Source organism: Podarcis melisellensis (assembly GCF_964234715.1).
Source record: "Podarcis melisellensis genome assembly, chromosome: 1".
Lineage (NCBI taxonomy): Eukaryota > Metazoa > Chordata > Lepidosauria > Squamata > Lacertidae > Podarcis > Podarcis melisellensis.
Window position 1 is genome coordinate 101,297,178 of NC_138528.1, and position 27,343 is coordinate 101,324,520.

Here is a 27,343-nt window from a genome sequence, read left to right on the forward strand (position 1 = left end):
CTTCTCTGTATACGGGGCTGGTTTGCACATCATGGTGTGCCGTGATTTATAGCTTCCTGTAAAAAAAAAAAAAGCAGTGTGCTAGTGCTGCTCTGCTCTGCTAAGAGCAATAAGCCACAAGCCTTGGCTTAGCATTGAGTGTGAGAACCAGGGCTGAGTATATGTTTCTCTCTAATATTCCAATAAATGGAAGCCAAGGTTTGTTCTTGGCTTGCCGCTTGTTAGTTTGGGAGAAGCAAACCGTGAGCACTGGTTCACATGTAATGCTAAGCCAGATAAGGACTCATTTTTCATCCTGGGAGATAATTGTGTGTGGAAATGAGCAAAGGGCAACATAATTAATTTTTACTTTGCTTAGGTATATTGATTAGTTTGGTTAACCAATCTACTGAGCAGTCTCTTGTACATAAATCAGAGTAGCTCCAGGTGATCTAAATGAAGTCATTAACATTTTTTAAAAGGCACCTCTCCCACATACACTCCACAGTAGAACCAGATTTTTCCCATAATTGTTTTTATTACAGCTTTTCTATGATACAAAGTAAAAAGAAAGAAAGAAAGGACTTATGATTCTTCATCTGTCAGTTACATAAAAAGAATTATTCAAACACTCATTCCACAGTAACATCCAACTATTCCACTTTTCATAATCCAGTGTTTTCCCAATCTTTAAACCCAAATATTGTGTGTTCATCTTCCTTTTCACACAAAAAAGTCCAAAAGGGGCTCCCAATTAATGATATTGATAAATGTCAACAGTAGTTTTAATGGTAGAACCAGACTGATGTATGGGTCACGTAAGGCCTTGTTCTGTATACACACAGCATGCATGGGAGCATTACCCCATTGTGCATGGACCCTTGTAATGTGAACCCAGGGAATAAACATGTTAAGTGCCTAAGTAAGCAATTTCTGTGTGATCTGCACCCCTTTCCTATAATAGATGGTTCACACAAATGGGACCTACTCATCCAGGCATTTAAACACCTCATGTTTAAGAGGAGAGGCATAATGTGCACAGGAGCCAAGTATGTATCAGTCTTTATGCCTTGTAATGCTATATGACAGTTGCAGGCATAGGCAAACTCTGGCCCTCCAGATGTTTGGGACTACAATTCCCATCACCCCTAGCTAACCGGACCAGTTGTCAGGGATGATGGGAATTGTAGTCCCAAACATCTGGAGGGCCAGAGTTTGCCTATGCCTGGTTTAAGGGTGAGGGGAGCAGAAGCCCCCATTTCTCTTCTCTAAGTTTTCTTCAGCATGGTTCTGAAGATAGTTTACAAACTGCTTGTCTCAATGGAATGAATGGCGGTTGTTCAGCAGCAGTCTCTTGTGCAGCAGCGGTTTGCACTTCTGGTTTCTCCTGTGGTGCTTTCTAATAACACCAGGAAAGTTGTTGCTGTAGCATTCTCTTGTCTCTTACAAGTGGCCCATCACTGGTACAGAAGGAATGCCTCCTAGACATTCTTCTCCCTCTCTCTTATCAAAGGGAGATACGGAATGAAGACTGCAGGCTGATTAAGGTGCCTCGGAGTGTGGGAGGGATAGTGTGGAAGTATAGCAAACAGTTCCCAAAATTCTTGTCCTTATAATTATTTTGGCTATGTGGCTATGTGTCAAAAGTTATCTGTTACTTGACTATCTTAATACGCTTCTCACTAAACCAAGGCTGTTAATCTACCGTACATGGATTACTTTTACCCCTTCCTGTCTTCAGTAAAACTACAGCGAATTCAGTTTTCTACTCTTATAAAACTTTCTTTGACAAGTGGAAGCAATTTCCACTAAGGCAAAAACACTATTAGATGCAGCTCCTAGAGAGAATTTGCACTGAACACAACAGAGCATTGTGCAAGCCAGGATGGTAGCTTTTCCAGCAGTGAAACCGAAAATCATGTGAAGATGTGCCTTTGTATAGTCAGCTAGTTTCTACATACACTAACATCTGGACAAATAGGAGGCATTATAAGAGTTCAGCGACACATTCCAACCAACCAAAAATACTCGAGGAGTACAAAGCAGGGCTATTGAGGGCTGTAGCCTAAGGAGAAGGTGGTGGGTTAAGTAGCCTGAGGGCCTGACAAGCAGTGTGCAATTACACATTTTGCTCTGGAGTGGGCAAGCCATTAGTTTTATTTTGTGATCAACCCATCAGGTATTTTCTACATTATTCTCTGAAGTCTCATGATCAAGTATTTCCATAAAATTCTAAACCTTGAGCTGTGTGCAGCCAACCTAGTGCACACATTTGGACTCCTCATGCTAATTCTGTGCTCCCTATAGTACCCACTGTTGCTAATCCGATGAGGGATATTTGAACTAATTTCTACCATGAGCTAAGAGGAGTAATAAATGGAAATTCAAACAATGTCTATCTAACTCAGCTTGACAAATTTACCTTTGCTTTGTTTTCAATAGATAGCATTTGGCAGGTGGTAAATCATCTGTACTATGTGCAAAGTTAAACAGAAACACTGGTTGAAACTGAAATGGCCAGATTGCAGACCTTTGAGTATTGACAGGGAGGGCTGACTGGGTGAATTAAACATCCAGGAAGCATTGTGATATTAGCTAACCTGAGGCAACAAAGAAAAGAAAATATGAATGAATATTCTATGTTGAACTTTATGAACTTAACTTATTATCAAACTAGTTGTTATCTCATTTCCTGGTTTGGAAAATCACCCTTTTGCTCATTGTGATTTAACAACTTGAAATAAATCTTGCTACTGTGGTCTTCCAGAATGTTCCACTTTTGGCATCTTTGGTGCCCTCAAGCTGTATGTTGCAAGCCAAGGGCTGGAATCTTTGCTTACTAATGGGAGAGCTACTTGTGAATAAGGTGGGAATACATTTTATCACTTTTCTTTCCCAGAAAGACCTCGTGGGGTCAGCCCCGTGGCATGCCTTTCTCAGCTACTTTGTGCTGACATGCTTCCACTGTGGCATGCGGTTGGCTTCCCAAGTAGCTCCTGCTTAGCCTTGAATGGTGAAAATTAAAATGTGTGGAGCTCCAGAGCTGACTGCCTGGCCTGCTGCCATCTTGACTAGAAGCCACCGGAAGCTAGAACTGATTGCAAAAACTTGGGTCAGTCATGCCAAGAGGAACTGCAAAGACTATTCCCCTCTCCTCCATTACAAGAAGTGCTTATACATAATACACGAACACATATGGAAGACTCTGGAATCTAGACATTTGGTAGTAAGAAAAAAGGGGGTCCAGGTGTGGATAAGAGTTTGAACTGAGGTGGGGGAGGGATTTTAGATTCTAAACAATTGCCTCTGACAGCAAAGTGAGGTAGAATGCTGACATATATATATTAATATGTATACTAAAGCTTATTTTTTTTCAGTAGAAGACATCTCATGAATTCTGTGTGACAGGTATAATGAGGTGAATCCCTGAAATTCTATCAGTCTTCTTACCTCGACACTTAAGATCTATATTTTTATGATCCACCTCCAGTCTTGCAACTGTAATTTGTGTTAAACTTTTTAAAACAGTGCACTTTTCAATTTTTTAATCCACTCTTGGACCTTATGGTGAAGGGCAGCTAACTAATTCATTAAACAATAGCAGCAAATTTCAATAAATTTTCCATTTTAGTCAAGGTTTTCCAAGAGGTTACAACTACTCAACAGATGAAATATATTTCTTTAACAACTTTGGGTAGTTGGTTACATTGAAACCAATGCTTGACACTCTTCCCAATCTTCCAAGCTGCTTTTGTTACCAAAAATGTCTTGTAGACCTGCACAGTTTGGGTCATAAAAACCTGCATACCCAGCTACTATCTGACTTCATTGCCTATCCTGTCAGGTTTCGGTTTTCAAGTACATGTTACAAAAGCAGTAGAACAGCAGTAAAGCAAGCTTAGTATTTCTCTTGCATTTACATCATCACCATCACATTAGTGTTCCTGCCACTGGTTATTAATTGTTGAGTTTGTTTTGAGAGTATGGACTGTTATCTGCATGGCTTTATTATGCTCCTAGCTTTATGCTTATCTCTTGTTATCTTTCGTGCAGTGGCTAAAGCAAGCAAACACCTCTGCTCTTAAGAAGCAAAATTGCAAGCTCTTCTTGCAAAATCATTACAAAGCAGTGCTGTGTTCTTCACCTGAACCGACATAATTTAGGGCATTTAACCTCTGACCTGATACTGTGATAACCATACTCTGGGGGAGTGAGCAACCTATCCTTTTATGGTTGCCTGTAGAGAAAAGTGAGTTACAGAACTCACTCGGAATGTGCTTTAGGCATAAATAATACCTGCCCGGGTAACCCTAGATGAACATACAGGATTGGCGCAGATGCAGAATAAGCATAGTCAGTATTGTCTCCATAATATCAGTGTACTGGAAGAAGCAAAGATCACCAGTGTTGAAGCAATGATTCTTCAACATCAGCTTCGTTGGACTGGTCATGTTGTGCAGATGCCTTATTATCGTCTTCCAAAGCAACTACTCTATTCCGAACTTAAAAATGGAAAGCGTAATGCCAGTGGTCAACAAAAGAGGCTTAAAGACTGTCTCAAGACAAATATAAAAAAATGTAGTATAAACACTGACAACTGGGAAACACTGGCCTGCGAGCGCTCGTTGGAGAACAGCCTTTACCAAAGGTGTCATTAACTTTGAAGACACTCAAACTCAGGACACAAGGGAGAAGTGTGCTAAGAGGAAGGCATGCTTGGCAAATCCACACCGTGATCAACTCCTGCCTGGAAAACAATGTCTCCACTGTGGAAGGACATGTGGATCCAGAATTGGCCTCCACAGTCACTTATGGACTCATTGTTAAAACTGTGTTTATGGAAGACAATCTTACTCGGCTACGAGTGATTACCAAAGAAGAAGGAGGAGGAGGAGGAGAAGAATTGTCTCCATTGGCTGGCAGTGGTTCTCCAGGGTTTCAGGCAGGGAAATGACACAGCAAGCATGAGGCCTGAAATGCTTTTGCTTTTGCTTTACATTTACAAGCTAAAACTGGAAATCTCAACTAAGAGTTCATGGGTGCACCTTAAGGATTTAACAAATTGAAGGTGGCATAGGTTTTCTTTGTTTTGTTTTTACTACCTTGGATGAAGTGGAGTATTATCAAAAGATAACATTGTACTGAGTATAAACTTTGTATATCTTTGAATAAGTAACAATGAAAATAAATACAGTGGTACCTTGGTTCTCAAATGCCTTGGCACTCAAAACAACTTGGAACCCAAACACTGCAAATCCGGAAGTGTTCTGGTTTGCGAACCTTTTTCGGGAGCTGAACATGCTCCATTCTGAACTGTCTGATTTTGTTATTTATTTTGCATTTTTGTGGCTCTTTTTGTTTTGCTTTTGTGACTGTGGAACGCAGTTCATTTGTGTGACTGCAGTATATTGTTTATTGCTTTCATTTTATGGATCAATGGTCTCCTTAGGTAGTAAAATTCATGTTAAATTGCTGTTTTAGACGTTGTTTTTAAAAGTCTGGAACGGATTAATTCATTTTGCATTACTTTCTGTGGGAAAGCACACCTTGGTTTTGGAATGCTTTGGTTTTGGAACGGACTTCCAGAATGAGTTAAGTTTGAGAACCAGGTACCACTGTACTTTACCAGAGGAGGTGGAGTCTAGTCCTTAAAAGCATATGCCACACTAAATTTGTTATTATTTAAGGTGGCACCAGACTCTTTGTTGCTTTTACTGCCAGAGATTAGCATAGCTAACAATCTGGAAAGCTTCCAGGTTCAATTTCCACCCTGCTTTCTGTTATTCCCAAAATGACATACTCTTGGGTAGCTAAGTGGTTAAACTCAGTGTCCCCATTGCGTCTTGACCAATGATACAAACAGAACATTTCTCCATAATCAGACCTTTGGCTGATTAACATTCTATGGCTTTTAAAATGTTTTTGTGGGAGGGGAGTTATTAGTTTGTTTTCGTGTTATGTATTTTGTGTTCTCATTTTGTATTTTTGCATGTTGTGAACTACATTGTGCTCTTTAGATGAAGTGTGGCATGCAAATTAAATAAATAATCTAGTTGCAACTGACTCAAGTACTATGGTTCTCAATGGGACTAACCTTGGCTAGACTGAAGCCAATAAGACTTGTCTGACAGCATCACAGTGTAAATAGACCATAAGGGCACAGTCATTATGCAGAACAACATCAGCTGGATATTCTTCCTTAGCACAACACAATATATGTTGGAAGCATTAACGCTGCAGAGTGCAGAGTACCTGGGAGCCAGGAGATTGCTTTATGTGTGTGGCCACTGATTTGTTAGGACAAGCTTTGCTAACTGCATACTTGAGAGCAATTTTAATATGTAAAGAAAAGAGATTTCCTCTCCCCCTCCACCCACAGTGCTATGAGCAAACAAGTACAAATGAAAGAACAAGGAGCCACGTTTTCTGAGATGGTACTGCTAGTGGTGGTCTTTCCTCAACCTTAAAACTATGGAACATCAAAGAGGCATCCAGCAGCAGTGTCTAAATTGCAGGAAATTATACGTGCCTAATAACCAAGAATTAAATGCTCAGCCTGCTTTAAGTGCTAGTAATTTTACTCTGCTCTTTTTGTGCAAGCCAGCAGGGGTTTAGTATATGACAGGGGCTTGTACAATCGTTTTAGTCTTCTAACAGTTGTCCATGTTGGGAGGGGGGGGGGTTGAAACAATAGAATCACACCCCTCCCAGAGTCTGGCACTTTCCTGTCTCCTTGATTTTACTGGAAGGGTAAAGCATGCACATAAATGTCTCTCACTTTAATAAAAGGGGTGCCAAATTGTGACTAGGGTTTACATGGACATAAAAAACAAACAAAACTTGCTCTATGTCTGTATTCTGTCCTTGACAAACGCTTATTAATCTTGAATTTTCACTCTTGCCACAGTAGTTTCTGTGACTCCATATAAGCCCTGAACTAGATTAGAATGTTGCTTTTTATTGGTGGCATTTGAACGCCATGATTCAGTTCATGATCAATATGTGCACACCAAGAAAAGAAAAATGACGTCCTGATTTCCAAGGGCTATTGTGAACAATTTGGTCTGCAATAAACTTGCTGGCTGCTGTTTTCTTTTCTTTTTCTCTCTTTTTGCTTTTTGGTTGCCAATTGACAATTGCCTGCCACCACCTGGTGTGTAAATCAGGGGCACAGAATTCATCAGGTTATACAGAGATCAAAGGGATCTATTGATTTATGGGCATAATGTAGATTTCCCTTTGTATACCCATATGGTAGTTTCATAGCAAAGGAATTCTTACTGATTTAATCTCTTTTGGGGGTTTGGATGTGGGGCTTTTTATGACTTTCTTTCTAACATATTTTTCAAAGCAGTAGTAATTAAGATGGTTTGTCAGTAGCTCCATTATATACCCCTCCCAGTTTTCAAGAGTGAAAGCTATAACTCACCTGTAAAAATTTGCCTCAGGCTGACAGTTGGCAGAAAAGATTTTAGGAGCACAGGAGAATTTTGTGAATGGATTATATACACTCTTTCAACACAGCTGCTGTGCAGCTCTGTTGTGTCATCTTTTGTATAAAGCACACCCCAATTTCACCAGATGTGGAGCTTTGGGAGTCTTTACTCATGGTTGCAGACTGGGGTTTAAATTAGTAAAAGGATAGACCTCGGGGCTGGACCAAGACATTTTGGCACCTGAGGCTAACTACAAAATGGCACCTCTCTTTCCCTCCGGGGAAGAAGGAGTGAGGATCTGCATTAGGAACAAGGGGGTGGGAAAATAAAGAGCTGCATTGGGATCTGCTGCTTCTGTAGATCCTGCCACTTGTGGCATTTTCCTGACCTTGCTTCATGGGTGGGCCAGCCCTGGCATAGACTTTAGAACAAACTAGCAAAACTAGAGACAAAACACTATTTGTAGAGTCTCATTATCTTAGCACAAATCCATGTATGTTATACTTCTGTCCTGCTGTTCAGTGGGATTAAATGTGCATAAATTTGCAGCCTTAAAAACATGTTAAGCATTCTTAGGTGGTATTCAGCTAACTTCTCGTGCCAGTGCAAGCTGATTCCCCCCCCCTTGTGTGGCTTTGCACCATCCCCACATCTGGAGAGGGGGGATGGAGGGGGGGGAGGAAGAACAGTCTGTTTTGCAAAAAGAAATTTTTGCAATGGTGGAATGCTAACCTTAGCTTCAGTGCCCCTGTTTTTAAAAAGTATGCTTTAAAAAGGCCACTTCTCACTTATGAGAGGAGCTGACTCATTTCAATGAGATAATTCTTACTTTACATTTTGCGTTCAACACAAGTGACATGCCATGTCAGATGTGATGTATAATATGTGCGAAAAATAAAATAAAATAAACCAGCAAAGTCTTCTTATCTGACACGGCACAATTTTGTACTCTGAAGCAAATCTGGACTTGTTGAAGTGTAATATAAACATCTGTGTAATTGGCAGCTAAGGCTATTGAAGTATTGTCTCAAATCAACATCATAGTGCTGAAGTACGGTAGTTTCATGGGATGCCTCAAAGCCCCAAGGAATTTAGTCCATTTTACTGTATAGAACAGGCTTCCTCAACCTCAGCCCTCCAGATGGTTTGAGACTACAATTCCCATCATCCCTGACCACTAGGCCTGCTAACTAGGAATTATGGGAGTTGTAGGCCAAAAACATCTGGAGGGCCGATGTTGAGCAAGCCTGGTATAGAACACTAAGGAAACCTTTACTCAGCAAAGACACTCAGCATCTCCTCAAGTTTAAGATTAGCAGGACTTGACACCACCATGATATATTGCCTGTCTAGCTTTATTTTCATATTGGCCACAGGACATAACAGAAATACAAAAACCTAATGATGACTGCAAAACTCATATCTTATATAAAGGGATGGAGTTCTATTTTAATGCAAATTTGCATGTCCCAAAACAATGTGCAAACCCGAAACATAGCTATTCTTCAAAATGTGCACTACTCTGAATTTTGCAGTGTGGTTCTCCAACCAGATAACGTGTTCAGTGTGTGTATATTAGGGGAGCATGTGTATAGAAGTGCAGTGGGGGAGGGAATGTTTGTTGCTGTTGCTATTTTCTGCTTATAGATGTTAGTTTATCCTTGTTGCGTCATTTACCTCTGTATACTCATTGCATTACTTATCTGCACTGGATATTAGTTACCTATATACCGCATATGAAAGGTAAATAAAATGGATTTTCTTAAAAGAATAATAAGAAGAAACCAATGCCTATATTGCTGGAAATAGCATACCAAAACATATATATTACAGGAAAGTGCTTGCAAAAATATGCATATTAGGAGAAATGTGACCTAAAATCCTGATAAATTCTTGTGAGGATTAAAAAAATAATAATTCAGACTCTCGTGAAAATGTGGGGAACTGAACTTGAGATTGGAAAAATGAGAAACTGAAATTGCAAGATTTGCCCATTCCTACTCATATGCTATCAGGGTGGACAAGAGGTAGGTTAATCAAGATTGTTCCTGGTTATTCATCTATCTTACCTTTTCGTCACTAAGCATTACCTTGTTGAAACTGTTCTAATTTAAGGTTGCTTTTGCTGAAATCAGGGATCAGTTTTTCAAATACCAGTGCTGAATTACTGTGTGCAGAACCACACAGAGCTGGAATTTTAATTGTTTTGAGACACTGTAGTGTCCCCACCTGCTTTTCTCTTCCTTTCCTTTTCATGCTCCTGATTTATATCTGAGTGAAAGGTATGCAGGTTGCGGGTAAAAACTCCAGGTACATTTTATTAACATGAGTGTGCAGCATACCACACTGGAGGGAACACCCACCTACACACACACACACATTACCTTGAGGCATCTCTACTTTATTACCTTGTTTTCAGGCATGAAGTAAGTGAAGCATGTTGCCCTCTTTTTAGGAAGTTCTTATTAACCTACTTCAGTTGATCTGTTGATTTAGTTTAGTTTCCCTTTAATCAGATCAATCTTAATGAAGCCTCTGGAGACAGCAGGGCTGAATGAGGCCATACAGTGAAATTGTGACAGAGCAAGAAAAATGAGTGCTTGTGGGGGTACTAGGGGGTGCAACACTGCATGTGAACTACCAAGGACAGGATTGTGCAGACAACCCTTGCAGAAAATAGTGTGATGTTCAGATGACCTGCCCTTCATACACATCCCATAAAACTTTCTACAAAATCCCACATTCTCTAGCAGCCTCCTCTAACTCGAGGTCGTCAAATATTGATGGACTACAACCTGCATCATCCATGATCATTAGCTGTGGTGGCTTGGAATGACAGGGACCCAGCATATGGAGACCCAAGGTTGGGGAAAGGTTGGTTTGCAGGAAGCGTTGATACACATGGGTTGATGCCTGGGTGTGAGTTGCTTTATTTGTAGTTGGATTGGATCAGCTTCAGAGGAAGTACACAATCTGCCGCACTCTTCTTGGAGCTAAACCCAGGCATCCCCCAGTAGACAAGTGACTTGCCCCTTCCGATCTCCCAATCACTCAACGTATGTGATTGCTTGAAGGAAAGGCACTCTTCCCATACAAGTTGCAGTTTAATAATAAAATTAAACAAGCCTAAAGTCTTAAGCATACCTACTGGGTAATTCCATCAAAGTTAACGGGACTTGAATGGATGGGAGTGCCAATGTGAAATACACTGTTGTTTCTTTTTCAGAAATATTAAGATGGTGCTTGCCCGCCCCAGAAAAGTACTTTGCCTCCCCCCTCCTTCAGCACATTTTCTGTCGCCACTACTGACTCTCTTTCCCTGAACCCAAACCATTTGTATCTCCATCCCTCTGCCTGTCCACCACAGTATATGGGATGAGGTGGCAGAATGGCCTATATCGCTTCAAACTGCAGTCGGGGCAATACCAATGCTCCCCCACTTAAATCTCCTTACCAATATAGGGAGAGAGAGAGAGAGAGAGAGAGAGAGAGAAGGAGGTTGTATCTCAGCCCTCTGTCTTCAGTGCCAGGCCAGAGCCTCTTCTTCCATTGATCTGCTCCTTGGAAGGTGCAGATAGGGGAGAAGACATTGCACTTAGCAAGGGAGAGGGGAGGGACTTCTCTGTCATTTCCTGCTTTTTTAAGCAGGTCACTGCCTTTTTACATAATCCTGTTGCTAGTCAAGAGATGCAGGATGCTGAACCCCTCATTTTGGGAACCCTTCTTAGCCCTTGGTCCCTGTTATTTCACAAAGCATCGTCGTCGTCATTTATTAAATTTACATACTGCCCTTCATCAAGAGACCACAAGTTGCTTTACAATTGTAATCATGCTTTACAACACCATGTTAAGATTTACTCTTTCTTTACCATTGGTTACAGATAGGTAGCCGTGTTGGTCTGCCATAGTCAAAACAAAAAAAATTCCTTCCAGTAGCACCTTAAAGACCAACTAAGTTAGTTCTTGGTATGAGCTTTCGTGTGCATGCACACTTCTTCAGATACCGAAGAAGTTTACCATTGGTGTTGAACTGAATTTACCATTGGTGTTGAACTGGTCTTCTGTTAGCAGAGAGCAGGAGAGCGTTCCAGCAAGGACACGTTCAATGGCTCTCCCAGTGGGAAAGTGTGCAGCCAGAAAGGGAACATTCAGACACATGCAGGGGAATGCTGCCTCTGTGGGTTGCAGTGCTGAAGTCCTGGGAGGTATAGTGAGCTCATTGCAAATGCTGCCCTGCAGTCCTTTACCAGCAGTCTGTGTTCCTTTGAAGCTGGGGATCAGACTGGACTTTCAGTTAAGCGTAAGTACAAACATGCCTAACCCAAACGAGGCTCTGCTGTAGTGCAGACAAGCGAGTGATACTTTAAAAAGAAGTGAACTTGAACTGCAGCTGTTTATACACATTCCCCCCTCCCCCTTTGAGTCACCAATGTCTGAAGAATGAGCTGTTAATGAAACGTCAGGGTTCAGTTCAATTCAGAGATGCATGGCATGTTGGTTATAGACAGGAAGATTGCCATATTTTATTGGACATAACCACAGTTGTCACATATTAGACGCCTCCCCCACAACCCTGAAGGATTGTTTTGTTGCAAAAGGACAAAGCAGAGGCAGTAAAAAAGGGAACAAGCTTGAAGAAAGAAAAGCAAGGGAGAGAGGACAGCAGTGGAATGAGAGAGAACAAAGACGCCTTTCTGAAGCACAGGTGTGCCACCTAAAATGGTAAAGAAAGCAGGGGAGAAGACTTGCATCCACTTGTTATCCACACATAAAGTGGTTTTATCGTGCTTAGGAAAACAAAATCCCCTGTCAATCATTCAACCCTTCATTTAAATTTTAATCTGGTTTAATATGAACCAAAAATTCAAAATCTTGGTTCACGTACTTGCATTCCCCCTTGCTCTCTCAGTCATACATAAGGTGTGTAATGTATGGGATCTAATTTGGCATACAGCAGGGATGGGAAATGTCCAGCCCATAGAGACAGCACCCCCATTTGACCACACCCACTGGCCCTACATCTGACGTCAGGTATGGGGAAGGAAAGATGTGGCTGCGACAAAGGGGCTTTGTAGGCACTGTCAACCAGCTGGTTAGCAGCAATTGCAAAGCCCTGTGTACAGCACAACAATCAGCTGATTGGTGGGGCTTACACAACTGGGGTGGGGGAGATAAGGATGTAGGAAGGATGGAAAATTTGTGGCCCTCCAGATATTTTTGGATCCCCAACTCCTATCATCCTTGACCATTGTTCAGGCAACATCTAGAGCAGTGTTTCCCAACCTTGGGCCTCCAGCTGTTTTTGAACTACAATTCCCATCATCCCTGACCACTGGTCTTGCTAGCTAGGGATGATGGGAGTTGTAGGCCAAAAACATCTGGAGGCACAAGGTTGGGAAACACTGATCTAGAGGAACCCAAGTTCTCCACCCATGACATAAATGTTCTGATGCTGAAACAGTACATAGAAACAAAACATACAGCAATAGAAAGGCTTGATTTTGGGTAAGCTCAGTGTACTGAAACTGTACATGGTTTCCACTTCTGTTCAGTTTATACTATTTATATTTAATGGAGCAGGATGTCACGCATAAAGTTTTGTGCCAGAATAAATAAATTAATCTCTAAGGTAAGGTAAAGGTAAAGGGACACCTGACCATTAGGTCCAGTCGTGACCAACTCTGGGGTTGTGGCGCTCATCTCGCTTTACTGGCCGAGGGAGCGGGCGTACAGCTTCTGGGTCATGTGGCCAGCATGACTAAGCCGCTTGTGGTGAACCAGAGCAGCGCACGGAAACACCATTTACCTTCCCACCAGAGCGGTGCCTATTTATCTACTTGCACTTTGATGTGCTTTCGAACTGCTAGGTTGGCAGGAGCAGGGACCGAGCAATGGGAGCTCACCCCGTCACGGGGATTCGAACCACCAGCCTTTTGATCAGCAAGTCCTAGGCTCTGTGGTTTAACCCACAGCGCCGCCCACGTCCCTGCTGAAACAGTACATAGAAACAAAACATACAGCAATAGAAAGGCTTGATTTTGGGTAATCTCAGTGTACTGAAACTGTACATGGGTTCCACTTCTGTTCAGTTTATATTATTTATATTTAATGGAGCAGGACGTCACTTGTAAAGTTTCGTGCCAGAATAAATAAATTAATCTCTGAGGTACCACACTACTATTTATCTTCCCCTTTAAAGAAAAAAAGAAAAAAAAAGGTGGGATGTATATTGCATTAGGTAATGATAAAGAGATTGCGTTTCATTAAAAACAAAACCCACTCGTTGAAATACTACATTCCAACACATTAACACCAGTTGCTTCTGTTTTATGCTCTTATCAGTCTTTTACAAGACTTAAACAAGACCGTAGTTTTTCACAGTTGGTGACTCTGTTTAGGTTTTTAATTACAAGTAGCAGCTGAAATGGCTTGGATTGTTACAATTTTCAGTTGCAAAAAACCCGATAGCTTCCAGGAACAACTGGTAAAAAACAAACCCTAAACAGTGCATTTGTTCAGTTCGCATTGTAGTAGCAGATACTTTCACAGGCTGCTGCACACCATTTGCCGTGCAAAAACAATTTGATTAATGAAGTCGTGGATGGTGGGCAGAAATCTCTAGAAATAGCCAGGCTGGTTCTCCTTGGGGTAGTGGCAGTGTAAATGTTTGAGATACAGAGACTTTATTGACCGAAGGATTTATTAACTCGGCTGGCTTTTAATATGTAACCTGGGGTGGGCAGATTTAAATTAAGAACTCTGTGTGTAGAGGAAAAATAGCTATACATTCCACATTAGAGTATTTAGGTTGGAGGGCAGAAAATTTCTGATAAAAATAGACAATTCCAAAACTGAGTAATTACAACATCACCTGGGTGTACACACACGGGGGGGAGGGGTTAAATCATTGAGCTCTCCAGATTTCTGTTCCTAGTTTTTCTTTTATTTTTAAAAATGAAGAAGGGAAAGAATATTACATCCAAAGTTTGGTCAAATTTAGGCAATTCCCTTTCAGAGGGGTTCTCAAACTGTGGCTGCAACAGGCAGAAAAACCAAGGCTCTCAGCATTTTTCAAGTGGTCCATTTGAGGGGCTGAGGAGAGTTTTGAGAATCACTTCTCTGATAGTAAACCCAGACAGTCAAGCATTAGTGAGTCTGGAGACTAAATGGGCGCACTCAAAAATAAGTCAGTGGTTTCCACATACTCAGGGGACACCCTAAGTGTGTTGATGTATGCAAGTTTGTAAATCAACAGAAAAAATATATACAGTGGTATCTCGGGTTAAGTACTTAACTTGTTCCGGAGGTCCGTTCTTAACCTGAAACTGTTCTTAACCTGAAGCACCACTTTAGCTAATGGGGCCTCCTGCTGCTGCTGCGCCACCGGAGCACAATTTCTGCTCTCATCCTAAAGCAAAGTTCTTAACCCGAGGTACTATTTCTGGGTTAGCGGAGTCTGTAACCTGAAGCATCTGTAACCTGAAGCGTATGCAAACGGAGGTACTACTGTGTGAAGAAACTCTAAGCAACCAAGCAAGGACCCATGGGATTCCAGGATATACAAAATGTTAAGACATTAGTCTGAGAAGGAGGGAAGGAGATAACAAGATGGAGGCAGAGAAGAGAGAATAGGCTTGTTCAGGCCAGTGACACCTTATAATAAGCATCCTAAATGAGAGATTGGGATTGCAGGAAAACATGCCATGAGTTAGTTAGTTAGTTAGTTAGTTTTTAAACTGTACAGGGATTTTTCAGAGTGGAGAATATCTATGCTGGCTGGGGCTGTTGAGAATTACTCCAAATTCTCAGCAGGTAGCAGGTAGGCGAAGGCTGGTCTTAGCTTGCATTGTTTGTTTTCCTCAAAGTGGCTCATACTGAAGCAACAAGGTCTAGAGTGAAATGTTTGTTTGGTGGTGCAGGTGCAGTTTTGTGTTTTAAGGTGACTGTTGGCTGTCACAAGCTTGCTCCCATAAAAGCTGGTTGCTTTTCTGCGACAGATAAGCCCTGCATTGAAGGGTATCAGTGCCCCACCCTCACAGAGCAAACATTAAGTGAGCTACAGTATTCAGAAATAAAGCTTTGTCTATATTACCACTTAATTCAGCTCCAGCACACTAGCACCACTGGTGGTGGAAGCTGAGTACAGATGACACTAGCCACAATCCATAGGAAACCAGTTCAGGCAATCATTGCGCATGTGCAGATTACAGCGCATGTGCAGATTACAGCTTCAGTGAACTGGGGTTTGGTGCACTGAAACAAATAAGGTAATGGGCATTGGTGATGTGACTTAAAATGTAGCAGAGGAAAACGACTTTGCTGGGCTCCAAGCTGCTAATGTGTACATACCCTATATTATGGCCCAAGATTCTTTGGCTAGTTTGGTGTTTGAAGAGTACAGAACAAGATACTTAAAGAGAGAACAGAAACAATAGTTTCAAGGACTGGGAGAAACAAAGTTCTCTGTGTTGCAACACTGTGTATGGTCAAAGCTATGCAAAGCTTTAGAATACAGTGGACCCTCTAGTTACGTACCACTCTGGATATGTAACTTTTGGGTTATGAATGCAGCAAACCCGGAAGTGTATACTTCTGAGTTTTGCTGTGCGCCTCTGCCAACAAACTTTTCGGGTTGCAGACGGACCCCTGGAATGAATTTAATTCATATCCGGAGGGTCCCCTATACAGTCATACCTCGGTCTAAGAACAGTCCTGTTAATGAACGATTCAGGCAACGCACTCTGCAAAACTGGAAGTAGGTGTTCCGGCTAGCGAGCTTTGCCCTGGAAGACGAATGGAAGCCAACCAGCACTGGCAATGGGAAGCCTCTTCGGGGAAAGCGCACCTCAGTTTAAGAATGCTTTCAGTGTAAGAATGGACTTCTGGAACGAATTAAGTTCGTAAACGGAGGTACCACTGTATTTCAAGGGTGAGTCTACTCCTGTTACCACTCTTCAGTTATGCATGAGGGATAAATAGTTGTCAACTTGAATGGAAATAAAGCAAAAATAATGCATGGTTCTAAGCAGACAAGATCAAAGATAATATTTTTAAAGAACGGTGTGTGCCTCCTTATACTGGTCTTCAGCAAACATAGGAACCAAGTCCTAGGGGCCATGGGGGCTTTGGCCCCCACAATAAAATATTAGAGGGGGTTGAGCCCCCACAAAGTTGATGGGCAGTCCTCTTAAAGTGGTGTGTGGGCACTGCATCATGTGATCGACTATGCGTGGCAGGGCTTACCTTGGGCCCCCACAATATTTTATTCAAGTTGGCACCCCTGGCAGCAAGGAAAATCGGCATCCTTTGGGGGAGGGAAGCACTTTCTACTTGGTATTGGTAGCTGGAATTATTCTAGAGCTATAACATAATAACTTTGCTAACAAATTGGACTTGTTTTTGTGTGACAGTATATTCTCTGGGCATGTTTGCACGTCACAGTAAGTCAGCATTGCTTCCATGGGGCAGGATTCAACTAATACGTCCTGTCAGCAGAAGCCCTGTGCAATGACTTTTTCTTGTGCAATGGGGCTTTCCCCCATCTCCTCCCCCTGTGCCCACCAACATTGGCTTGGGGGTAGATCAGAAGAACCCATGGAAAAGCACATGGTGGTGGGGAGAAGAGGAAGCATCATTCTGTGTGGCAAGCCAATATGCTTGCACTGATAGAATGATTAGTGCAACATTGAATTCCTCTCATGATTTATCAGGAATAAGCAGATATATTCTACTGTGCTCTTCCCTTGTCATGCACAGGGAAAGGCAAAGCAAGAAACCACAGTCTGAGATTTTCAGACCAAAGTTCATTGTTTGCTTCTTCTTAAGTAGCCAGGAATCTTTAGTCAACAAACCATGCTTTTATGGCTAGTAATTCTGGTTTGCCAGGGAGCAACAGTGCACAATCCAGGACATCTCAAAAAAGCCAAGTTTAGTATCAATTACCTGATTTGTTTCTCTCACGTGCGCCAGGGAAGGAGGAGCTCAGCAGGAGCAATTAACCAGCATGCAGCTAGTTTCCAATAAACCATGGTATGTTAGAAACCCTGAAGTATGGACATGGCCTGGTGTGTTGGGATGTTCGTATGGGTATTGTTTCATTCATTAGGTGACCAGATGGAGATAAACATTCTTCTGGAAATAATCTATGATAAACTGTAATACCCAGTCACCTTCACATGTTTGCAATGGCCATTGGTTTTTAGCCAACGAAACCTGACTTAACTTGTGCATGTTGAGTGAGAGAAGAAGCACAGGTTGGTTCCCAGCACTTTAACTGGCTGCAGTTCAGATCCCAGTGTCCAAAAAGGGGTTTGGAAACTCTGCAGATCTCATCTTATCTTATGCCATCTAGTGGTGATTCTGAATAGCAGTCATATACAGTCCACTAATATCTGACACGTCCATGTTGTGTTTGGGCAATATTCAGGAGTGCCAACAATGTTCCTGCATGACAACATTAACCGTGTGCATGCTTGTAAGCTTTGACACATGTGCATTCTGTTGTAAATCGTGTCATTCATGGCAAAATACTTTGTGATATTGATGATACATTTTGTGGAAGGACTGTAGTTCAACTTCTAGCATTTCCAGGGAGAGATGAACAAGAGTCCTGTCTGAAACTCAGGACAGCCTCTGTCAGACAGTGTTACTGAGTTCAATGCACCAGTGGCCTGACCCACAGCTTTCTATGTCGCATATTAATATTTTCACCAAACCTTTGGATTAAATCCATCCTCGGTTTGAATGTATGACTGCACTTATTAAGTTCTTTTGTCCTTTATGTAACCAGTATCAAATCCCCCCTCCCATTTCGGTAAATGAGTCTTTGTGACTTGGAAAAGTTCTTTAATGTTTATCCATGAAGACTTTTCCTTTAAATGTGACCTTTAGTGGGAGAAATCACACTGAATGCCTTTTTATTTCTCATTAGCATCTGCAGATCTGCGTGTGGAATTCTGATACCTTCAAACTGAGCATTGATACTTGCTGATTTGATGGCATTGTGCAAGATGAGAGATGCAAAATAGGCAAGTAGGTAATTCTATTGGAGCAACTATTTTTTGAATATGCATGCTACCTGTTAAAGATAGATAGGCATTAATTAAGAAATTTAAAATGCATGCAGTAATGACGATGTGTGAACTTGTTTTGCATTCAGCAGAAAATGGACAGCCTAGAAATGATAGTGTTGTAGATTCTGATCAGAGTCTTGAAAGCCCTCTTTAAAAAATAAACCTGAGGCCTGTATGCTTCTGCAGTTCAGATTCCCAGTGGCCACTTCAACCTGCTATCATCTTTCTTTCTTTCTAAAAAAGCTTAATTTTATCCATTCAAGCTTGTTAATGGATTTTTTCCCCTAACCTCCTCTGCTCTATCACAACCGCTGCACTTATGAATGGCCTTTTGCTGTAATATGTAGCAGTGCTGTGATGTACATTGCAACCGGGCCAGCAGAAGGCAGTGCCAGCTTAGCTTTGTGGAGCTGATGTCACCTTTAATTCATGTATGCCCCCTAGGCCATTGCTGGGACTAAAAGTGCTGGCAGAGGTGGATGTAAGTAACGTATTGTACAGAGTGTGCCAGACATAAAAACAGTTCTCAGGCTTTTTTTTTGGTAATGATACATTGTTTCTCCCCTTCTTCCTCTCAGTTATAAGAACCTTATGCTTTGATGTGCAACAAACAGCATGCCGTTTCTCTATCAAATGTTGGCTGCAGCTTTTGTTCAGCTCTTCATAGTCTCCAATAGTTGGATTCTAGCCAAGAACATCAACTTCCATAATGTGAGACTTCCAGTAGACCGTAAGTAGCCAGTTACAGTTCTGTTACAGTTTTCTTGGCTATGCCAGTGCATATGTTTTCAACTCTTTGGGCATTTTCTATTTGAAATGCCTTCCATCATCATCATCATCATCATCATCATCCTGAATTCACAATGCATTTCTAATAGACCTAAAAGCTAAACATCAGTTTGATTGTCTCTGGTAGTTGTTAATTTTTTGGTTGAACCCTTGATTAAAGCACACCTGCATGTTCCTCTTTTTATTACTTTTGCTACATCTTTCTCCTACTGTTGTTTAGGACACATACTGCTGAGATTTTGCATCTGTAATTGAGCATAGTGGTTTTCCATGTGTTGCCTTGCTCTTTGGATGTTGTATCACAAGAAACCAGGGGCTGGATGGGCTCCTCGTTTAAAGTCTGTCTGCGCCACTGTATTGTAGTTAGTGCTGATCTGTTTTATTTAACCTGGTACAGTGGGTACCCCACAATGGGCTATGCTGCCACCGAGGGCTCTTGAGATGAAGAATAAAATCAAGAAAGCATCCAAAAGACAAAATCCACTTTGAGTATCTTTGTTGGGTGTGAGAGACAGGATATAAATGATTAATGGTTGCATGCAGAGAAAACTGAGGAAAACTCAACTGATGCAATGGGGCTTTCCTAGCTCCTCCCCTCATGACAGCCCCCTACACACACCTGAAACCCACTCTTAAATCAATAGGCCCATAGTGAGTATACTTAGGATTGTGATGCAATTCAAGAAGGCTCATTGCTCTTTGGTTCCCCTCTCTCCGGAACCTAACTGGGGAAGAACTGAATTTGGGGTTATGACATTTTGACATTTGGGATTTTGAAAAGAATTTACTTCTTTTCATTTCTTTATTTTTATTTTTTAATTTCAAAGCTACTCCATTTCCAAGCAGCTTCAAGTGCTTTACATGTGACAATGTGGTTGACAATTACAACTGTAACAGATGGGCTGAAGACAAATGGTGTCCTCAGAGTAAGTACATGGGGAACAGTTAAGATATTTAATGCTTTTTGTTCTGGCTTTTGCATCTGACCACACCATATTTTAGATATCAAAGTGGCTAAGAAGGTATTTAACACTATTGGCTTTAGAGTATAGTGCCTTACTTGCCATGCTTCTTATTTGTCACAGAGCCAATCACATGTATATCTGACTTTGTTGTCCTTCATACGGCTTATCAGTAACTTCATTTTATGTTGTTGCTGTAAGGCTCTTTCCCATAGGACTGTTTCCATTCCCAGCTTGTCATCCACTGCCCAGAAAGCACCCACAAGACCGAACCCACCAATAGGATGCCAAGACTTTAACATGTCACAAATCAGCAGTTCCTCTGTAATATATGAAGGGCACCTTTGGAACAACATGTTATTGGAAAACAAAATGGTGACTTGGTAGTGGAAAAGTGGTGGTCACTCCTTTAGTTTTTGTCTAGGTAACACCCACACCCCCAATCTCTATGTGTGCTGCAGATTGCATTTAGATGCAAGCAGTGCTGTCTTGCCTTTTGTGTGGAAAAATGTGCTGGTCAAAGGAATGGGTGCAGGGTGGGTTGTGCTAGTACCCTGGCCACCTCCTCCAGTAACTTGGGAAAACCTGCACCCAGTGGAATGCAGGAGCGTATGTTAATATGTAGGGATTTCCCATCTAAGGAAGAACAGGACCAGAAAGTGTATGCCCCAAGTTCAGAGCCAATAGAACAAACTTTTAAAATATTCTGAAGCAAGGAGAGATGTGTCTGTGGTCAAACCAGGTGATGCAGGGCAGTGGGGGCAGAAAAAGAATGCCTTATTTATGAAAAACTCCAGACATTTTGAGTTCTGGTCAGAAAGTCCAGTCTCTGATTTGAATCTCACTGCATCAACTCTATTACTGATTTTCTCTTCTTCCTTTTGGTTGCTTAGACACAGAGTACTGCTTGACAGTCCATCACTTCACCAGTCATGGAAGGAGCACCTCTGTCACTAAAAAATGTGCTACCAGAGAAGAGTGCCGTTTTGTTGGATGTCGCCACCACAGGGAAACTAGTCACACTGTGAGCATTGCCTTTTTGTGTACAGGAAAGTACTTTAGAACATGGTGCCCTCTCTGTCCTCCACACCCAAAGCATAAATTAGGCAATAATTACACTCAGAAGAGAACAGTAATCCCCATCCCAAGTATAGTTGTTGCCTGCATTGGTGATGATGGTGATGATGTACAGTGGTACCTCTGGATGCAAATAGGATCCGTTCTGGAACCCCGTTTGCATCCTGAAGTGAACGCAACCCGCGTCTGCACATGCGTGGGTCACGATTCGCCGCTTCCGCGCATGCACGTGATGTCATTTTGAGCGTCTGCGCATGTGCGAGCAGCAAAACCCAGAAGTAACATGCTCCATTACTTCCGGGTCGCTGCGGAGCACAACCCAAAAGGCTTAACCTGAAGCGACTGCAACCCAAGGTATGACTGTATTAAGTTTCTATACTGTTCTTCGTCCAAGGATCATAGGGCAGTTTACAACACAAAAACACACAACATAGTAACAAACAAAAAGAGTACCCTCCCCAGTTTAAAAGGCCATAGTGTATATTATTAATTATTAAATTTATTTTAGTCACTCACCAGGAGCAGCTTATTATGCACATATTAGCGTTCCAGAAGAAGCTGATTACATTGCACAGAACATACAAATAATTTTTGCTTGGCTCGCATTTGTTTATGTAGGTTGCAGAACATCAGTCAACTTTACCTAGAATTTTGATTTTTTAATTTATTTTTAAAGGACACAATCCTGTCCTAGAGGCTGGAAAAAGCAAGTTTTCCTTGGCCCTTGTGTTCTTGCTGACAGCCGAGGTCCCAGACTGTCAGACATCTGTGATCAGGCTGCTAAGGGAATATCTTGTATGTGGGTTAATACATTTTGACCTAGATATTGCAAGCATGTAGTAGACAAAATGATGGGTGTTTATATGTAGCTGAATCACTGACTGAGGTCTTCACTTACAGATAGGTAGCCGTGTTGGTCTGCCATAGTCAAAACAAAAAATATTCCTTCCAGTAGCACCTTAAAGACCAACTAAGTTAGTTCTTGGTATGAGCTTTCGTGTGCATGCACACTTCTTCAGGTCTTCACTGTTGGGAATTGGTGTGGCCTATTGACAGAAGTGCCATGCTTGGACATTGGCCGAAGTATCAGCTCAGTTACAGAACTCACTGGGTGCTTTTGGCATCTCATTCAGGCTGAATCTCAGTCTCACAACCATAAAATGGGGACAATGGGCATTATTCTCACAGAGCTGATGTAGAGGAGAAAAACCATGATAATTATGAAACAGGGGGAAGCCAAAACATTCCACAGTGCTGGCCACAGATGAAGGATGTTTCCTTTGCACTCACATGCTTTACCATTCTGTTGCTGGCAATGGGAATCTGCAAGTGTACATTCTTCTAGGTTGCACATCGCATGTCAAGAGCATTACATAAATTATTAACCTTCCGTTTAAAAGCACACATTTAGCAGGGATTCAGCCCTTTATTATGCATTTAACAGTTACATAAAAATGTCAAGTTTCCGTTAATTAATTATGGTAAAGAAACTGCTGCCATATGAGGCTGTGACATTTAGGTTGCTTCCACTGCAATTAGCTCTTTTCTCAGGAATTACTGTCGTTCGTTCACTCATTTCTTACAGAGGATCCAGACAATGCCATTGCCAAATTGTTATATCCCAGGAGTCCCCGTCCCTCCCCGCCGGGCTCGATTTGTGGCATTTGTTTTCTATTTCTTGCTGCACGACACAAATGCAATGTAGACAGGCAAAGCATTGCTGGGGATTGCAACTTTTACTTCTGTAGAAACATTGCGGCTGCTGTTTCTCCACTTTCAGTTCAGTTGATGGATAATAATGAACTGCCATTTAGCTCCTGTTCTGTTCAAGAGCAGTGGGTTCCTTTCTGCCTCCTTGACACAGAGGCAGAGACAGTACTTTTGGGTAACATAGTGCCATATTACTGCTCTGTGGAACTTCCTTTCCAGTTAAGTGTAAGGAACTTGGTGTGGAAGCAACTTTAATTGTTATCAAATGAATGATTTAAAAAACTTTTAATTTTAAACAAATCCTTCCAATAAATCAGGAAACAGATCGCTTGCTTATTTGTACTTGCGAAACAAAACACCAACCCACAGATGCCAGGTACCACCATAAAAGAGGCATCCCTCTACCATAGTGTATTGATGGGATGCCTTTTCTTAAGTTGAGCCTATTATAGCAAAACAAAAAATGCTCCTTCAGAATGTTTATTTTTCTTCACTTGCAACTTTTTGCAGATTTAATTCATTGATTAATTAAATTAAAAAATCATACGTTGTCTTTTAAAACTTACAGGAATGCACCTCTTGCTGTGAAGGGATGATCTGCAATGTAGACATACCAACAAATCATACTAATGCGGTATTTGCAGTTGTCCATGCTCGGAGGACGTCGGGCAGCAGCGGACAGGCTGCTAGTATCCTGTTGCTGGTTTCAATCACCGCCATTTTTGTTTTGTGACATGACTCTTTCTGTCAAGCAGACTTAACTTGTCACTTGGAGCTATATGAAGACCGTCTCTCAGATGGTGACCAGTGCTACTCTTCTAGAAAAAGAGGTGCCAGAACTCACCTTGAATGCCTCCCTCGTCCTCTTAGAAGGGCAATGGCACCCACATGAGATGGTAACAAAGAAGAAGACTCCTCTGACATCTACTAAACAAGGAAAAAATATAGAATGGTGCTGTGTTCTGTTGTTTTTGAAGACTGCTGCTTTTACGGTGAAGACACCAGCAGATGCTTGTTCAAAGTATTAAAAAGACCAAACACGATGACCAAATGTTGTATTGACTTGGCTAGTTACTGGAATTCTAGTAAGTGGAAGAGTTTCTGGTGGATAGGAGAATTTGTACATTTTGCATATTATCTTAATAAGGAATTGTTCTTTTTTCCCTCTGATACGGAGGTTAAGCATTGAACCCTCATGCCTATTTCCTTCCCTAATATCACTTTTAAGAATAAATAGTCAATTTGATGAAGATGAGTCTTTAAAACGGATGGAACAGTGTGGCATCTGCTAAAACATCCTATTTATTGGGACATCAAGCCATACCACAGCAATAAAATGTGAATTACACGGTTTTTCTCTTGCTACATCAGTTCTTCAATAATAAACTATGGAAAATTCATGGAGGAATCTATGTAATTACAGAAAGGTATCAGTGCTCAATACAAACGTCTCTGCGTGAGGCTGGAAAAGACTCTTGTCCGAAATCTCAGAGAGCAGTTGCTGATCAGTGTAGACAGTTACTGAGCTAGATGGACCAAGGTCTGACTCAGTTTACTAGGTTTCTTCTTGCAACTATGGTTTGGAAATTCAGATATCATAGTCGGCACAAACCTTGGTTTTGCAAGCCTATTTCTAATTATAGTTTGCTAACTAATTACAACCCATGGCATCTCTAATTTTCTTTCGTGGATCAGTGTCTTTCACCATGATGCCTGAATTATAAAGTGGGGTGTTTTTTTGGGTGGGGACAGGTGCCTGAGTCTAAGGCAGTGTGTGGAAATTCTGGACCCCTTCACAGCCCAGAAAAAAGCACCTAAAGCCTTTGGTTTAGATCCTGCCACTAGTTCAGCACAATAGTCAAGAAGAAGACAAAGAGGAAACTCTAGTGTATGCGTGGAAACAGTTTGCATGTGGCCAATGAACCCACACTAGATGGAGGCCACCAGTATCCATTAGCATTACAAACAGCGTATGAATTACTTGGAAACCTATACAGCTCGTGAGAAAGCGTTTAATACACCTGAAATTTTGTAGCTTAGCAAAACCTATTGTGCTCTTCCCCCTACCCCCAATTGGTTTCAATGTGTGTAACTTGTCTGGATCTTGTTCATCATGACCTTACAGAAAATAATTAGCAATATTATACAGTGGAAACCAAACAAAACCCCGAGGTCCTGTAGGTCATTCCTCATCAGTGCACAATAGTTTCCTCTTGTAAAATTTGCCTTCGTGGTTCCTCCCCCTCCTCCTTTTGGAGGGGGCGGCTTTATTCAGTCACCCTGTGGATTTTGAATGTGTTCTTAGCGGCCATCCAATATCTATAGGCAGATGAAATGTTGCAGTTAGGAATCCAGCCTTCAAATCCCTGCTCAGCTACTGACTTGCAGGCAGGTCAGTTTGTGGGAACATCCTTTCCCTACATAACAAATACATCCTACCTCACAGGGTTGTTGTGAGGATGAGAAAAATAAAGACATGATTTTGTCCTTCTTGGAATGAATTCATTTACACGTGGAGATCTTTGCATGTACAAGGGGATTCTTCCCTCCCATGTACCAAAAACTGCACAGATGTGCAGGTCTGCATGTATACCTTGCTGTTCTCAGGGAGGGGCTAGATCACACCCCACACCCCCGGGTATTAAATGTATTGTACATATGATGACAAAATACTGCAACTTGGAACGATCATGTCTAGATAAAACAGTTAGCTAGGAAACGTAATATTATTTTTTTACTATTATAGTCTTTTTACAGAGAGTTTAAACTGCAGAACTCTCCTTAATTATTGCTCTGTTTTACCATGCTCATGGGTGTCTTAAATCATTCTGCTTTTGAACCAAGGTTTTGCATGCTCAGGCTCTAATTTTATTTAACTAAATTTGAATTGCGTGAAAGTAAGAAGATCAGCCTCTTCTGAATTATGCATCACTCAAACCTGAATTCTTCCATGAGCATTGCTCATTAGTTGTTGGGGTTTTTGGGGGGGGGGCGGTTTCCTGATTTTTGTGACATTTGTTTGCAAAAAATATGTCCTTTGTTTTTAAAAATTGTTTCTTGTTGTTACTTGTAGACAAGGTAATGGTTTGATTTTGTTTACGCTGTAAAGAAAAGGTCGCTGCCCAATATGGATGATGGCTAGTCTTTTGGAGAGAAGCCAAGATCATCTGGGAACAGGATTAACGTGTGGTGCTATTTTATTAAAAGCCTTTTTGGTTACTATGCATGCGTGTGTGAGGCATAATGACTAAACAACAACAACATCGTTGGCCAAGAAAGAAGCGCAAGAAACACGAGGGCACCCATGTATTTTATATGCATGCTCTTTGAGAAAGCACACACTCACTGTGCCTCTCTTTATGCTTCTCCAGCACCTTTGAAAGGATTAGGGTTTTTTTTAAAAGACGTGCAGCTTCCATCCCCACCTGTGCCACTCCTCCTCATTGCCCCATGTTGCGAGGAGCAGCATAATTGAACCCTTAAGGAGATTAAGAAGACAAAGATTTGGATGATATTCATTGGGGTCGGGGAGTGAGCTTTAATACCCTGAAGCCAGATAAGTGTGATGAGATTGATATAACAGATTAGTAAAGGCATTGTGTAGGACACCACCCCCTTTTTTGTGGCTAAATGCAGCACTTAAAGGTGAAAAGGGAGCTTAATGAAGGGGAAAGATTTGGGGGATATAATTAAATACTGCACAGGAGAGACATTTGCCAAAAATGTAAGCCACAAATATTTCCAACAATTTAAAAAGAAGAGTGCACCAAAGATCTGAACTTTTTTGGGAGGTGGGGGAATGTGTTTTTTTTTTAAAAAAAGAAGTTGCTTCCATAAGCCTTTGTGTATAACTGTAAATCTACCAGTGGTGGCAGGTAACAGTTTTCAAGATTTGAAGTAAAACATGCACATACAAAAATAGTGCAGATATGTATGGAGAGGCAACCTTTTATCCCAAGCTGTGGGGGGCTACTTTGATAATTTGTTCTAGAGCACAGAAGGGATATCCCTAGCCTGGGGACCAAACTTGGGTTTAAATTTGGCCTGTAAAGCTGTTTTCCACAAACCACACCCATAAGCCCAACGTCTGACATCTTACATGACTTCCGGTGAGCAGCAGGTACAGACACAGCCACCAATGTATCATTGGGAGCCTTAAACTGCATTCCCACTGGTGTATTGGCAAGGGAAAACAGACTTGGGCTTTACTTCCATCAGCTGGAAGAGCAGAAATCTGCCTGCTGGATTGGCTGCAAGAGTTCTGGGGAACTCACACAGCCAGTGCCTGCAAAAAGATGCCTTTGACTCTACTGGCCAT

General features: G+C 41.6%; 1 protein-coding gene across 4 annotated transcripts in view; it reads left to right on the forward strand.

The window, feature by feature from the left end:
- LYPD6B (LY6/PLAUR domain containing 6B) overlaps positions 1-25,516 on the forward strand; it is a 65,921-nt gene extending 40,405 nt beyond the window's left edge. For 2 of the 4 annotated variants that reach the window (XM_081930068.1, XM_081930067.1), the window contains 5 exons: positions 18,346-18,446; positions 19,066-19,217; positions 20,104-20,202; positions 21,132-21,262; positions 23,594-25,516. In XM_081930068.1, coding sequence (XP_081786194.1) covers positions 19,103-19,217; positions 20,104-20,202; positions 21,132-21,262; positions 23,594-23,758 — 510 coding nt within the window. In that variant the 5' untranslated portion in view covers positions 18,346-18,446; positions 19,066-19,102 and the 3' untranslated portion in view covers positions 23,759-25,516. Of the gene's footprint in view, positions 1-18,345; positions 18,451-19,065; positions 19,218-20,103; positions 20,203-21,131; positions 21,263-23,593 lie in introns of all 4 variants that reach the window. The other 2 variants (XM_081930070.1, XM_081930069.1) reach the window with 2 other exon arrangements.
- The last annotated feature ends 1,827 nt before the right edge of the window (positions 25,517-27,343 follow it).